This window comes from Epargyreus clarus, unplaced genomic scaffold (genome assembly GCF_041222505.1).
Source record: "Epargyreus clarus isolate Ecla_fem2 unplaced genomic scaffold, WU_Ecla_fem_2.2 ptg000031l, whole genome shotgun sequence".
NCBI lineage: Eukaryota > Metazoa > Arthropoda > Insecta > Lepidoptera > Hesperiidae > Epargyreus > Epargyreus clarus.
Window position 1 is genome coordinate 2,005,111 of NW_027332236.1, and position 15,533 is coordinate 2,020,643.

A 15,533-nucleotide genomic window follows, 5' to 3' on the forward strand; every position below is an offset into this window, starting at 1 on the left:
CTGAAAACTAAGCTGGAACGCCTCGGAAAAGTCTGTCTCCCTTACCCCACCCTTCAAACCGGAACACAGCAGCGCCTAACACTGCTGTTATTAGGTAGAAATAGGTGTGACGGTGGTGCCGCCGGAGTCGAACCACAAAGGGTTCTACCACCTTCAAAATTATACCACCACCTTTAAATATTTTTATAGGTTCCTTACCTTCACGATCGAACCATACTGACTCTCATCACTGCATGGACATAGGACCATAGGGTACAGTTACGTCTTGTCAATTGTTTGCAAATAAGGACAAATTCACACAGTTTTCTCGACGACAAGACATTAAACTTCAATAGGAAGGCTCTAATTACATAGGCCACAGGGTCAAATCCAAGCGCCAAAACTCCAAAGATATTATAAAGGTTCCTATTGTTAGGTTCCTTTTCCAAAAATAGACTGTGTCACACGAATGCCGAGTACAGAATATATTTAAGTTTTCTGGTAACTTATATAGTTTTGTCGACAACAAGTCGTTACCGTGTTTCAACTATATGTGCAGTGCCATCTTTGGAATACGTTTGCAATCAATAACATTGTGCACCAGAAAGTAGTCATTTATTAAACCCATAGATGGCGCTTATCTTTTTAAGTTTAATTTTATGGTATTATAATATAGTTAAATGGAAATAATGACAGGTATTAGTCATTATCTTGAGAGATCCTAATTTTTATAAAGTGATTTTCAAAAATAATGAGCGATACTTGATGGTATCACTGTTCTATCACTATTGGATGTTACTGTTAATTTTATATAGTCATTTTTTAAATTTTCCATATTATATCAATTACTAAACTTTATAATTACTGACGGATTTGTGTACTACTGTACTTGTTATGTGCAACCTGAAGACATACTATTTTTAAGACAATTTACTTTTTTTATGTCTTACTCAAATTTAGTCAGAAGAAAAAAATTTGGATCTGAGTTCGCATTTTTTATATTGTATTTAGGCAGAGGGCATAACATTTAATGAACAAAATGTGTCAAAAATAATAAAAAAATGAAATAGTAAAAATGCTAATAGTAGAGAATAGAATGAAATGCTAACGTCCAAGAATAAGGTCCCATTTTGATGGTTCCTTCTTCAAAAATAATATTGTGTTCAAAATAATGTATGTTTTTATTATTTATTTCTGGTAATTTATATAGTTTTCTCGACAACAAGTCGTTACCGTGTTTCAACTATATGTGCAGTGCCATCTTTGGAATACGTTTGCAATCAATAACATTGTGCACCAGAAAGTAGTCATTTATTAAACCCATAGATGGCGCTTTTCTTTGTTAAGTTTAGTTTTATGCTATTAAAATATACTTTAATGGAAATAATGTCAGGTATTGGTCATTATCTTGAGGGGTCCTAATTTTCATATAGTGATTTTCAAAAATAATGAGCGATACTTGATGGTATCACTAATCTATCACTATTGCATGGATATGTACACAATTACGAGTTGGTTCCGATTTGCAAATAAGGAAAAATATATATTAAATTTCAATAAGTAGGCTCTAATAACATAGGTTAATACCTATATTTATAGATTCCTTATCGGCACGGTCACTATATCTACTGGATGGACCTCTTGTACAGTTACGGCTTGCTAATGGTGTGCAAATAAGGACAAATATACATTGAATTTCAATAAGTGGCTGTAATAACATAGGCCACAGGGTCCTATGCAAGCGTCCAAACTCCAAAGTTATTATAAAGGTCCCTATTTGTAGGTTCCTTTTCCAAAAATATAATGTTTTATAAAGTGCCAGGTACTAAATATTTATAAGTTTTCTGGGAACGTTTATAGTTTTTTCGACAACAAGTCGTTACCGTGTTTCAACTTTATGTACAGTGCCATCTTTGGAAAATGTTTGCAATTAATAACATTGTACACCAGGAACTAGTCATTTATTAAACACATAGATGGCGCTTTTCTTTGTTAAGTTCAGTTTTATGGTATTATTGTATAGTTTAATAGGGATATCGTCAGGTATTGCGTATTAACTTGAGGGGTCCTAATTTTATATAACGATATTTATAATATTAGCTCTCTACATCATCATCATCAACCCATTACTATATCACTGCTGGGCACGGGTGTCCTCTCAGAACGAGAAGGATAAGGTCATAGTCCACCGCGCTAGCCAAGTGCGTAATGGTAAACTTCACATACTTAAAAAAAAATCTCAGGTATGCAGGTTACGTCACGATTTTCCTTTAACATTTACACCGTTTAAGCTAGTGATCATTTATTTATAATACGCACATTAGTTTGAAAAAGTATACCTGAAAAGTTTTTCGGGAGTTTTGTAATTTAGTATATTTATAGCTTCCTTACTTTCACGATTGAACCAGACTGACTCTCATCACTAGTACATGGATCTGTTGTGCAGTTACGGCTTGTCAATGGTGCGCGAATAACGACAAATAGACATAGAGCTCCAATAAGAAGGCCCTAATAACATAGGCCACAGAGTCCGATGTAAGCGTCCAAACTCCAGAGATATTATAAAGGTCCCTAATCAAATGGTACCTTCTCAAAAATAACAAAACTATTCACGAATAAATCTTACTTCTGTGAAGTTTTCTGGGAACGTTTATAGTTTTCTCGACAACAAGTCGTTAGCACGTTTCAGTCTTTGTGCAACGCCATCTCTACAATAAAGGCGAAAGTAACAAACTCCCTCTGTCCCTGTCTTTCTCGTAACAAAATACTACGTTATCAATATTTTCGACTATTCTTTTTATAGTTTTAAACTTATTACAAAGATGACACTGTTCACAAATCTGTAATATAAGGAAGAAAGAAAGAAAAACCTTTCGAAAATACACGACATAAAAAAATCATAAAACAATAATAAATATTTTATAGGTTTTATTTAAATATTTTATAGGTTCTATTTGGCTGATTTTGGCTTAAAATAATCTCCCGTTTAACTTTAAATAAAGGAATATTTTTGGACTCTCTTTTAAATGATAGGCGTTATAATTAGGGATGTGACAAATAGTAAAGAAAATGATTCGATTTTAAGCGTATTATGTTTCCAATATAAATTAATTAGTTAAATTATTCGATTATGTTGAAAATGTTGTCTGTTGTCGGCCACAGATGCGCCGGTACCCCTGAGGACTAAGCTGGATCGCCTCGGAAAAGTCTGTCTCCCTTACCCCACCCTTCAAACCGGAACACAGCAGCGCCTAACACTGCTGTTATTAGGTAGAAATAGGTGTGACGGTGGTGCCGCCGGAGTCGAACCACAAAGGGTTCTACCACCTTCAAAATTATACCACCACCTTTAAATATTTTTATAGGTTCCTTACCTTCACGATCGAACCATACTGACTCTCATCACTGCATGGACATAGGTCCATAGGGTACAGTTACGTCTTGTCAATTGTTTGCAAATAAGGACAAATATACATTAAACTTCAATAGGAAAGCTCTAATAACATAGGCCACAGGGTCAAACCCAAGCGTCAAACTCCAAAGATATTATAAAGGTTCCTATTGTTAGGTTCCTTTTCCAAAAATAGACTGTGTCACACGAATGCCGAGTACAGAATATATTTAAGTTTTCTGGTAACTTATATAGTTTTGTCGACAACAAGTCGTTACCGTGTTTCAGCTATATGTACAGTGCCATCTTTGGAATACGTTTGCAATCTTAAACATTGTGCACCCGAAAGTAGTCATTTATTAAACCCATAGATGGCGTTTATCTTTATTAAGTTTAATTTTATGGTATTATAATATACTTTAATGGAAATAATGTCAGGTAATGGTCATTATCTTGAGGGGTCCTAATTTTTATATAGTGATTTTCAAAAATAATGAGCGATACTTGATGGTATCACTGTTCTATCTCTATTGGATGGATATGTACACAATTACGACTTGGTTCCGGTTTGCAAATAAGGACAAATATATATTGAATTTCAATAAGTAGGCTCTAATAACATAGGTTGATACCTATATTTATAGATTCCTTACCTGCTCGGTCGATTATATCTACTGGATGGACCTCTTGTACAGTTACGGCTTGCTAATGGTGTGCAAATAAGGACAAATAGACATTGAATTTGAATAAGTGGCTCTAATAACATAGCCCACAGGGTTCAATGCAAGCGTCCAAACTCCAAAGTTACTATAAAGGTTCCTATTTGTAGGGTCCTTTTCCAAAAATATAAAGTCTTAAAAAGTGACATGTATTAAATATTTATAAGTTTTCTGGGACCGTTTATAGTTTTTTCGACAACAAGTCGTTACCGTGTTTCAGCTTTATGTACAGTGCCATCTTTGGAAAATGTTTGAAATGAATAACATTCTGCACAAGAAAGTAGTCATTCATTAAACACGTAGATGGCGCTGGTTATATGGAATGTCTAATCCAATCTGGGGTTGATTACAGATGTCTATGGCGGCAATAAAAAAGCAGTGATAGCCTAAATGTTAAGGAACACGGGCTCTCGATCGAGGGGTCCGAGGTTCAAATCCCAGGCACGCACCTCTGATTTTCAAATTTATGTGCGTATTAGAAATTAATTTGGGTTTAAATATTTATTTATTAAAATAATAATGGGTTGATGATGATGATGAGAAATTAATTATCACTTGCTTAAACGGTGAAGGAAAACATCGTGAGGAAACCTGCATACCTGAGAGATTTATAAAAAAAAAACTTAAAGGTATGTGAAGTCTACCAATACGCACTTGGCCAGCGCGGTGGACTATGGCCTAATCCTTCTCATTCTGAGAGGAGACCCGTGCCCAGTGGGACACTAATGGGTTGATTATGATGGCGGCAATAGCGGGCGGCAATATTCAATCTTACCGAAACATTTTTTTTTCAACATTTCAGAGAGTTAATGCTGGTGGCGGATGCTCTCCGCTTGGGAGGGGCCATCCTGGGCCAGTATCCGGACATGTTGGCTCCGCAACTTGTGGGCAGATTGTTACCAGAAGCACCTCATAACCCCGCGGTAGCGTCCTTGCTCCAACAGTGCCATGATAAGGGCAAGAACCATTGTGCTTTGCTGCCCTCGCATCATTGCTTGCATACCCCTGGCGGGCCGTTGAAGGTACGGTTTGCTTTATATATGTATGTGAAATAGATTTATACCAGATGATGATGCAAGTGGTTCGATCAGGCAACTTTTAATTCGAATCTTTAACGAGCACAGATAACTGTAACAAATAACAGATGTACATGAGGATGAATATTGTCGCGTTTCTATTATAAAGGAAGTTTGTACTAAGTAAGTGTACATTTTAATTAGTCTAAAGCTTCAGCTTCAGCTATATAGCTGAAGAGCTACCGTGAAAAAACAATATAGCAACCACTATACTGGTCTCACTCTCAATTTATACAGAGTTCAATCGCAGACCAGTAGCATTACCATGAGTTGGCATAGAAACGCCACTATAGAAATGGTAAATAGAAAACTATTGTCATTTTGCTAGTGAATAACATAACTACTATCGTTACGGTATTTCTTGACAACGTCTGTCAAATTAATGACTCATGGGACCGAATTTGTATGGCAATAGATCATAATGACATTCGCTAGCGATTTGATTTCGATAGGTTTTTTACGTATCGAGTTACGTCACTACGGATTTTAGTTCTACGAGTAACCACCAGAGGCGCTGTACAATTTTTCATACGTTTATTTTACGCAGTCGCTAGCGAGTAATACTTTTGTAAACTCATGGTAGTCCTACAGGTAGATTTAAATGATGAATTTATGTAGACTTTCTTAATGGGTCTGTGTGTTAAGGTACATTTCATGTTTCCACGGTATCAACGACGCTAGGAAACCCTACCTATTTAAAACAAAAATATGACGTATTTCAGCCAAACATTTTTAACTTTTTTTTTACAATGTAGGAAAAGCAGTCGAGCATGCAGTCCACCTGATGCTAAATGGCTACTGCCGCCCATGGACATCTGCAATCAAGCCCAGATAGGATATCAATATTCCTGAGGTTGACCACAGATGCGCCGCTACCCCTGAGGACTAAGCTGGAACGCCTCGGAAAACTATGTCTCCGCCCTTCAAACCAGAACATAGTAGCACTCAACGCTGCTTTTATGAGGCAGAAATAGGTGTGGCGGTGATACCGCCGGAGTCGAACCACAAAGGGTTCTACCACCTCCATTATTTTGATCGATCTTCTTACCAGGCTATTATCGAGAAATATACCAATCAACCACAGCGATCAAGGAATATTCTTTTAAAATTTCAGTACTCCCTTGAAGGTCATCAATTCGCAGTATTCGCATTCCGACTCAGCTCGGACAAGCGCTACGTGGTGTCCATCTCCAGCCGCGTGATTTCCTGGGACCTGTCTACGTCAGACCTGGCCAGGGATCTCTGTCCCCAACTGGAGGGCATTATGCAGAACTTGGAGCTCTCACCAGATAATAAGTGGGCGGCTGCATCTACTAACAATTCTGTGGTAAGCTGATTTCTCCAATTTTAGAAGACGCATATCATGTGGTCTATAGATGTTAAATTTTATTTCCTCTTTATGGACACAACATTGATAATTCTGTGGAATGAATCGCGTAAGATCAAGAACAGGTGATAAACACAAAAAATATAACTCATTTAATTGTAAAGTTGTTTTATTTTTTTCAGTCAATGCTTCTGAATATGCTGACGAGCGAATATATTACTATCGAGAATCCTTTGGATGAAGGTAAGTAGACGGAGAATCAAACCTGTAAACCTTTGATGTGACACAGATAATTCATAATTGATTTTAAACGGAAAGATTTTTAACATAGCTCGTATCATCTAAATTTTAGAGGTATGAAGCTTTCTGAGACCAAAAAAAGCCTTGAGACGTTTAGAAGATAATAAAGGACAGAAACAGTTTTCTCTCTTATCAATCAGTCATACTTATAAGTGATGATGATGATCAACACTGTAAAGCGTTCACCATACCTGTCTGACATGCAGAGTTTCGAATTCGATCACATTAGCAAAAAGTTGACAAAATGGAAGAATAGTATATCATGACAGGAAATATTAATCTCTTTACTGCATTAGACTTAAGCTACTAACTCTTGCTTCAAAGGTGAGACAGTGCGAGGAGTGAACGTCTTGAACCACCACATGATAATCTTCGGGCCCCACTCCTGGGTGCAGTACAGCATGCGGGGAGAGCACGAGCAGACCACACCAGCGCCAGATACAGCACCGTATGATGACGTCAACTGGGAGATACTCTGTGAGTTGCCTTGGTTAAAATAGAAGTAGCGAAGCATGTAGTCCATGTAATGGTAAGTGGCGACTGGACATTCATGGATATCGATAATCGAATTTATACGGGGAGTATTACCTGAGGTCAAACATAGGTTCTGTGCTATATTTAGAGAGTTAGCTGGAATATGTCATATGATACTGCCGGAAGAGACTTTCTTATCACACCCTGTAAATCTAACCACAGGAGTACTCTGTACAATAGTGATAAGCACTACTATTTTTGGACTGTGCTTTGTTTTTATTAGCCAGAAATCCATGTGGTGGTATTACCAGAAATTGTTCTACAATCTTCTTTCAATTTATTTCTCCCATTGCTGAACGTAGGTCTCTTCAAGTGGATACAATTCTTTTCGATACCTTTTTATTATTTGATATGCTACAAGTCTTCTGATTAGATGAATTTACTCCTGAAAAATACAGCTTACCGAAAAATAACCACAAAAAATCCATTTAAAATTTTTCAGCAATGGAATTTCGAGACCTTGAGAATTTCGTGCTCACGATGTGGAGTGGAGACCTGGATGACGATCGGCTGCTGGTCCAGTTCTGCAAGGATGGTGAATGGATAAAGCCACTTCGCTGCAGAGGAGCCATGGCCTTGAACAAGTACTGGACGAAGATATATTGCAGTGACCCTGAGAGGGGGTATCAGGTGATCTGAAACCTGACCTAAATCTCTGCCTTTAACTGTTACTGGGTATCAAAATAATCAATACATCACATCTTCCGTGTGTAGATAAGGAACACTTAAATGACAAAACGCGAAGATGCCAAACACTATTGGATTCTGTTTTTTGTTAGGTTTTTATGGATACGGTTTTTGACCTAATAGAATTTTATTCATTAAACTTAAACGACGTACTTACTTATAAGTCCTCTTTCATGAAAACAAAACTAGGAGCAACTGGACAAGGCCTTAAACACAAAAAAAATGCATAAAGAACTGTAGATATAGTAAATTACAGTAAGACATTAAATAATATATACGATGATGTAATAATAGATGTCTCAAAATATTTCATTATTTAAATAACAATGAAGTAATGTTCACCCCATAGATAACGATTTTTGAGTTGAACGAAGAAGAGTCCTGTTGGGAGAAGTTAGAGGAACTGCATCACAGAGAAACTGACACCGCCGAGGCTATGCTGCAGCTAAAGCGCGGGAGAAAAGACCGAATGTTATTAGGTAGCTAATTTTAAGTAGCTTTATAATAAAAGTAGATTTTCACTAATCATTTGGCTTTTGATATGTACCTATGTAACTTTTACCATCAAAGTCGACATGTTTTACCTACATTATTTATTGTATCATACATTTTGTACTACTACTAATTATGTTAATCTTTTAACATTATAAAATCCACTGTAAGAGACGCTACTACTTCTTTCGTACATCTCCATTATGATTACAAAGATTTTATTTATATTCCAGCAACAACAACTTACAGCTTTGTTGTTTGGGATTTCGATAACGTTATTCCAAGGGGTAATCATGAGAAAGAGAAAAAGAAAGGACAAGAAGAAGGAAACAAAAAAGATGAAAATGAAGTAAGTTAGCATTTGTTTTTTGATTTATTTAATTGTATGTAAAGTAATAATAATAGCAATGTATTATGCAAAGTAATGCTTCGTTAACTGTATATTGCCACTTTGAGAAGGAAGTAAAGTATTATCGTAAATATTAACCTTAAGAAATTATAAACTACCACACGCCGTATTTACAATAGAAATAGTAAATTATCAGACCATACGAAGTCACATATTATTTTATGGATTTTTTTGGATATGGGTAATTAGATAAGGGAGGACATTTGCCAAAAGGTTAATAATATATTATTCTTCATTATACATTTACTTTAATGTACCCATTTAATAACAGGAAGAAAAAGTAGACGATGAACCAGAGAAAGATCTTCACTTAGAGGGGATAGTGCTAAAGTTGCCGCATACGATACGAAACATCTCCACTAAGATGACTCAGTCCAACTCCTTCATGATCAGCAATAACAATACTTATGCCGTGGCTGGAGTCAGGTTTGTCGTTGTAGTCAATACTTCAGTATTTGTAGTTTAACAAGTCATAGTATTTATTATAAAATTGGAGTAGCAAAAGAACTTGTATACCTGACAGTAAGTGGTCACTTGCACCCCTGGATATCTGTGTCTATATAGGACAGATTTTACCTGAAAGTAACCACTGATAGTTGATATATTGCCAGTCCTGAGGACTAGGCTGTTTGTCTCACGTAAGTCAACCGACATACTTAGCCTTTCGTTACATGCATTCTAGAAATAAGTGATACCCAGGTGGAATCATAGTGGCTCTACCCTTCTCTCGTAGTACCTACTAGTTTTAGAAATTTAAACGCTACTAAAAAAACTAAAGAAAAAAAAGAGAAACGAAAATCTAAACGCCAGTGAAGAAGCAAAAGAAAAAGAAGAGAAAGTAGAGATCAATTAATGACATGTATTTTTGACATTGTTAATGAAATATAAAAAGATCTCCATCAAAACCAATCTAAAATAATATTATATATCAAATTTCCAGAAAGAACCTCTACGTATGGTCCTTAGAGACGACCAAACTCATCAAAATCCTCGACGCCCACTTCGGTAGGATCGTCCAGTTGGAACCCTTGACTGTTGGCGCCTGGAACAACGTGATCACCTCCTCCATCGACAGAACTGTGAAGATATGGAATATTGACAATATCTTCGAACAAGTCCATAAGATTGATCGTCAAGAGCTGCCTATTGATTCTATCAGGTATGATTATGAATAAAAGCGGTGATACGAATATAGTAGATGACGATGAGTGATGATGAGTGTCAATTTTAATGAGTAGCAACAACCATTGATCGTACCGTTGTCGTATTATGATAGTAACAAATGAATCCATACCGGGTTCGATGCCCGGCCAGACATATATCTGAGTGATGAATTTAGATATCTGTTCTAGGTGTGCGTATAGAATTGTCCATGGCACTCGCGATACAGCGAATTCTATAAGTGTGTGGGGCTGCAAGTGTAGAAAGCGTTTTGATTGTAGAAACTACACAGTAAATCCAATCTTTCCCTCCCCAGCCTGGCTCGCGACAAACAGCTAGCAGTGACCGTAACCCGGAGCTGCTGGGGCCTATGGGACAGCGGCACGGGGCGGCTGCGCGCGCAGCTGGCGGACGCGCCGCTCGGCGCCATCGTGACGCACGCCGCCATCACGCCGGCCGGCGACCACGTGCTCACCGCGGAGTCCGGCAACGTGGTCATCTGGGAGCTGGCTGACCAACAGGTGTGTGTACGGCTGGTTCACATACAGCCCGCGGTCAGTAACCCGAAACTGCTGGAGCCTGTGGGACAGCGGCACATCAAAACGCACGCCAGCCGGCGACCACGTACTCACCGCAAAGTCAGGCAACGTGGTCATCTGGGAGCTGGCTGACCAGCAGGTGTGTGTACTGCTGGCTTGAAGCAGCTAGCGGTCACAATGATCCGCAGCGATTGTGGTCACAAGGGAACTAGCTGACCAAGAGGTACCTAGCGCGCTTCTGGCGGTCACAAGTAACTAGCGGTGTCTATGATGTACAGTTCTTATGGGCATTCGGAAGCTTATTGATAAACAGATGTGTTGTGTGCTGTTTTGTAAAAAATATGAAATGAGCTTATTAATATGAGTTTTAAGAAGAATGATTATTGTGAAGAAAGATCACAAAAATGGAATATAAAATGTGTGGCAGTTATTTTGAAAAATACTGATATATTTTGGAAACTAAAGTAGTATTTTTATTTTGCAGGTTGTCTTCAAAGAAGAGCAAAAAGGAGTGAAACAGCTACTGTTACTGGAAGACGGGACAAAATTCATCACAATATCAATGCGAGTCTCTACCGACAATGTGGAAAATGTCGCCGTCGCTCATATTTTTGCAAGAACTATTCCTGGTAATGATTTACATGATTTATATTATTTGTCATAAATTCATAATCATCAGCAGTTACAATTATCACACTACAGGGTACGCGTCTTCTCCATCTCCTCTCATAAGCAAAAGCTCATTATACGTTCCATGAACCATGATGCTGGTCAAGGGCGGATTAGTAAACTTCACACAAATTTGTATTTTGTATAAAACTTCCAGGCATGCTGGTTTTCTCATAATTCCTTTCGACATCTGTATAACTTAGGAAAATTGGAGCTGAATGCCTGGGTTTTGACCATGGAAACCTGCCACAAGAAGCTAAATTTTAAACAAAACAATTCTGTATTTCTTCAACTTCCTAGAAGTTATTACAAACCAGTTTTAATTTAGATGGAGAAAGAATCTACACTGCTGACTACGAAGTGCGTGGGACAGGATACAGAGCTGCCGTGGTATCAGCTGATGAGCACCACATCGTCGCTCCTGGAGTTGACAAGTCATCCAGAGATTGCCTCTATGTCTTCCATGCGAGAACTGGTGCTAAACTACATAGGTAACTTAAAGTTTACGTTAATTTAAAATCGATGGACAATGGCGGCGTCATCACCAGATCTATCGCCTTGAAGAACCACTTTATTTCTGCAATATTTTAAGTATTTGATTTTTTAAAGATATACGCCTGTTCTGGAAAGAGTTCCACATTGGAACCCACAGAGAAAAGGCAATATAATAAAAAAAGAGATAATCTAAATACAAATATCCAATGTTAGTCACATGTCTCCTTGTACTGACGCTAGTCGGAAGCGAGTTAGTAGATGTAACTGGCCATAATATTGTAGTAAAATACACCCTCCTTCATTTTGCAAAATTATCAGCAAACACTGATATTTTACAGGATTCCCATCAAAAACAGCGGTATCAAGGACATGCAATCAATCGTGGCTCTTCCTCACAAACCTCACTGGGTGGCTGTGGTTGGCAATGACAAAGCTGGTATCCTGGATATCAAGACTAAACGACATGTTAGGTAAGTTTAATTTCTCCGTCGACACTGCGTACGAGTGCTACTAGCGTACCCGTGGTCCCAACAAAGGGCGTCCAGTCCAGAGGAACACCGTGGGGTTTTAGCCGGTAGGAGTCCCGCATATCCTTTCAGCTACTCCCGCGGCTGAGAGGAACCCATGAAGAGTTTCCGCACGAAAAAAAAGGTAAGTATATTTTCTAACTTAAACTATAGGGACCAAGAATAGACTTATCTTGATTTTGTAATAGCAATTCTTGGTTTGATCTAAAGCTTATGACGTTGTGAAAATTATCGTGTTACGTTAAAAATATATTTGGTTTTTGTTATTTGTTTTAAACACAATAGTCATATTTTAAGATAGCTTTTGAAACAACATGCAATAGTATATATTTGAACAGATTCAGAAGTACTAAATATGCTATGATCAAAAGAGTTCCAACTTTATCTTGAAGATTTTTAGAATAGCTTTGAAACAAGATCTTTTTCGGGGACAGTTTAAATACATCACTTAATTGAAGAAAAAAGAGCAAACCTTTTTTTTAAATATGTCAGCTATAAATATAGAAAAAAAGAAAAAGAAAATTTATTTTAGAACAAGAATGAAAGATATTTTTCTTCTCTATCAGATTCGTGCCCCGTTGGAACGGCGCTTGTACTCGAGACGGCAAGACTGGCCTCTGTGCACCATCACGCGGTGGCTTAGACCTGATAGAGCTGAAGCGCGGCAACTCGGTGCAGCAGCTCATCTCGAGGGCAGCGGAAGGCGTGTTCTCCATCATCACCAGGTTCAGCTCAACGGACCAGTACGTGTTCTACTACCACAGCGGAAGGAAGACCTTGAGGATCTTCAGGTATAATATTGTCATTTCTGGATAAAGGTGTACAGTATTATACCGCATCGTATAGTATCTCATCATATAATATCATACCGTATCGTATCGTGTCGTACCGTATCATATCATATCATATCGGATCCAACCATACCATAACATATGTATAACGGCGCGAGCTATTTATTATTTTAAATTAATTTTAGGTAATTTTGAGTTGAAGCTATTTAATTTTATTTTATGATTTCCATTTAAATTACTTCATTAACAATTATTTTAGTAGACTATATTTTTGGAGCTGGTAACTCCGGATGGGGTTGCAAGTGTCGCCTTTTTGTTATAAGAGCTATGATTGTTGTTTCGTTTTTGAGAGTTAGTTGACAATTGACGTGGATGGCGGGTCGACTCCATCCATCGGCTCCGAATTTATTATTTTCTTGTGTGCTTCTTTGTTGGAACAGAAAACAGGTGCGCTAGGGAGGAACGCCATCCGGCATTCCCATATCGGTCAGACGCGAGGTTCGGCGATCTGACATGTATTATATTTATTGACACTTTTCCATTTAGAAGCGCTACGAAATATGATCGCAATCTCATTTCAGGACATTGGATGGTAAGGAGATAGCAGAGTACCGCGCGCCAGCAGAAGTGACGGACCTAGCCAGCGCGCATTGCGGCAAGGCGGTGGTCATCGCGTCTCAGGACGGCTGCCTCACCGTCCTCAATATCGTGGATCCTTATGACACAGAGAAACCAAGCACATAGTAATTTAGAAAGTTATACTAATAAAACTAAAATCACAATAGATTTAGTGTTTAGATTAAAGGTAGAAAAGCGATAAACTTTGAATTGTAGATGCTTTTGAATTTCAGACACTATAGGTATATTATCGAAAAATGCTACAATCTATATGTAGGTATAGCTGTCGTACACCGCGATAGGTAGCAATATTGCCAAAATAGCAATATAGCGATTATATAGCAGCTATAGGTTAATAAAGTACCGACCTCAGCGCGATATCTCATTTTTTTTGAGATTAAACATAAGCCTAAGGCAACAGTAGATATTTATCATCAGATGGACTGCATGAACATTTACAGCTTCTATATTGTAGAGAAGCAAATTACCGCGCGCTGACAGAAGTGACGGACCTAGCCAGTGCGCACGGTAGAAAGGTGGTGGTCATCGCGTCTCAGGACGGCTGTCTCACCGTCCTCAATATCGTAGATCCTTATGACACAGAGAAACCAAGCACATAGTAATCTAGAAAGTTATACTAATAAAACTAAAATCACAATAGATTTAGTGTTTAGATAAAAGGTAGAATAGCGATAAACTTTGAATTGTAGATGCTTTTGAATTTCAGACACTATAGGTATATTATCGAAAAATGCTAAAATCCATATGTAGGTATAGCTGTCGTACACCGCGATAGGTAGCAATATTGCCAAAATAGCAATATAGCGATTATATAGCAGCTATAGGTTAATACAGTACCTATGACCGACCTCAGCGCGATAATCTCATTTTATTTGAGATTAAACATAAGCTTAAGGCAACAGTAGATATTTATCATCAGGTGGACTGCATGGTGGAATTTTCTTCTCTACAATATAGAAACTGTAAATGTATATTGTAGAGAAGAAAATTACCGCGCGCTGAAAGAAGTGACGGACCTAGCCAGTGCGCACGGTGGAAAGGCGGTAGTCATCGCGTCTCAGGACTGCTGTCTCACCGTTCTCAATATCGTGGATCCCTATGACACGGAGAAACCAAGCACATAGGAATCTAAGAAATAATTTCAAAGAAGTAAAATCACAAATGTAGATTAGGTTAGAGTTTAGGTAGAATAGGCATGAATTTTGTAGGCGCTTTTGAATTTCAGATACTATAGGCGTAAAACCTAAAATGTTATTGGTAAGCTTTTTATGCGTTTTAAATTATTTACTAGATATTCCTAAAACTGCTGGTGTAAGGGAATTTATTGCTGAATTGTATAGCTATTTATAGTATAGCTATTGTATTTAGTTATCGTGCTAGAGTTATTGCATCTATGCTATGTAGATAGTAATAGCAAAAAACGCACGCTAGCATTAGCGAGTCCTCAATATTGCAAATTCAAAATAGAACATAGTAATCTGTAGCACATAGTAATTTAAGAAACTAATTAAGTTGACACAAAAAGGAACAAAAATTAGCGACAAATATTATTAAATTTAATGTTATTGTGGTTTAAGTCAGATATAAAAATTCAGACAATTTTCTAGTCATTTTTTTTTAAATATATTTCGAACTGTTAACAGCAATTTAGTATCTGTAGCATTTTTATGTGTAGATGAAAAAAATAATATGCACTTAACAGTTTCTGTTTTAAAACAGAGAGGGCGCCACTAGCAATCTGAATCACGCTATCGTAGTTTTCTAAATAGCTTACAGTAGGACTACCATGAGTTTACAA

At 37.6% G+C, this 15,533-nt stretch overlaps 1 protein-coding gene across 1 annotated transcript in view; it reads left to right on the forward strand.

The window, feature by feature from the left end:
* LOC140754807 (NACHT and WD repeat domain-containing protein 2) overlaps positions 1-13,840 on the forward strand; it is an 83,015-nt gene extending 69,175 nt beyond the window's left edge. The window contains exons 18-32 of the mRNA XM_073089917.1: positions 4,892-5,111; positions 6,280-6,492; positions 6,675-6,735; positions 7,117-7,269; positions 7,769-7,956; positions 8,363-8,492; positions 8,739-8,854; positions 9,186-9,340; positions 9,855-10,073; positions 10,392-10,596; positions 11,099-11,243; positions 11,612-11,774; positions 12,117-12,248; positions 12,872-13,096; positions 13,678-13,840. Of these exons, the coding sequence (XP_072946018.1) occupies positions 4,892-5,111; positions 6,280-6,492; positions 6,675-6,735; positions 7,117-7,269; positions 7,769-7,956; positions 8,363-8,492; positions 8,739-8,854; positions 9,186-9,340; positions 9,855-10,073; positions 10,392-10,596; positions 11,099-11,243; positions 11,612-11,774; positions 12,117-12,248; positions 12,872-13,096; positions 13,678-13,840 (2,488 nt within the window). The remainder of the gene's footprint in view (positions 1-4,891; positions 5,112-6,279; positions 6,493-6,674; positions 6,736-7,116; positions 7,270-7,768; positions 7,957-8,362; positions 8,493-8,738; positions 8,855-9,185; positions 9,341-9,854; positions 10,074-10,391; positions 10,597-11,098; positions 11,244-11,611; positions 11,775-12,116; positions 12,249-12,871; positions 13,097-13,677) is intronic.
* The last annotated feature ends 1,693 nt before the right edge of the window (positions 13,841-15,533 follow it).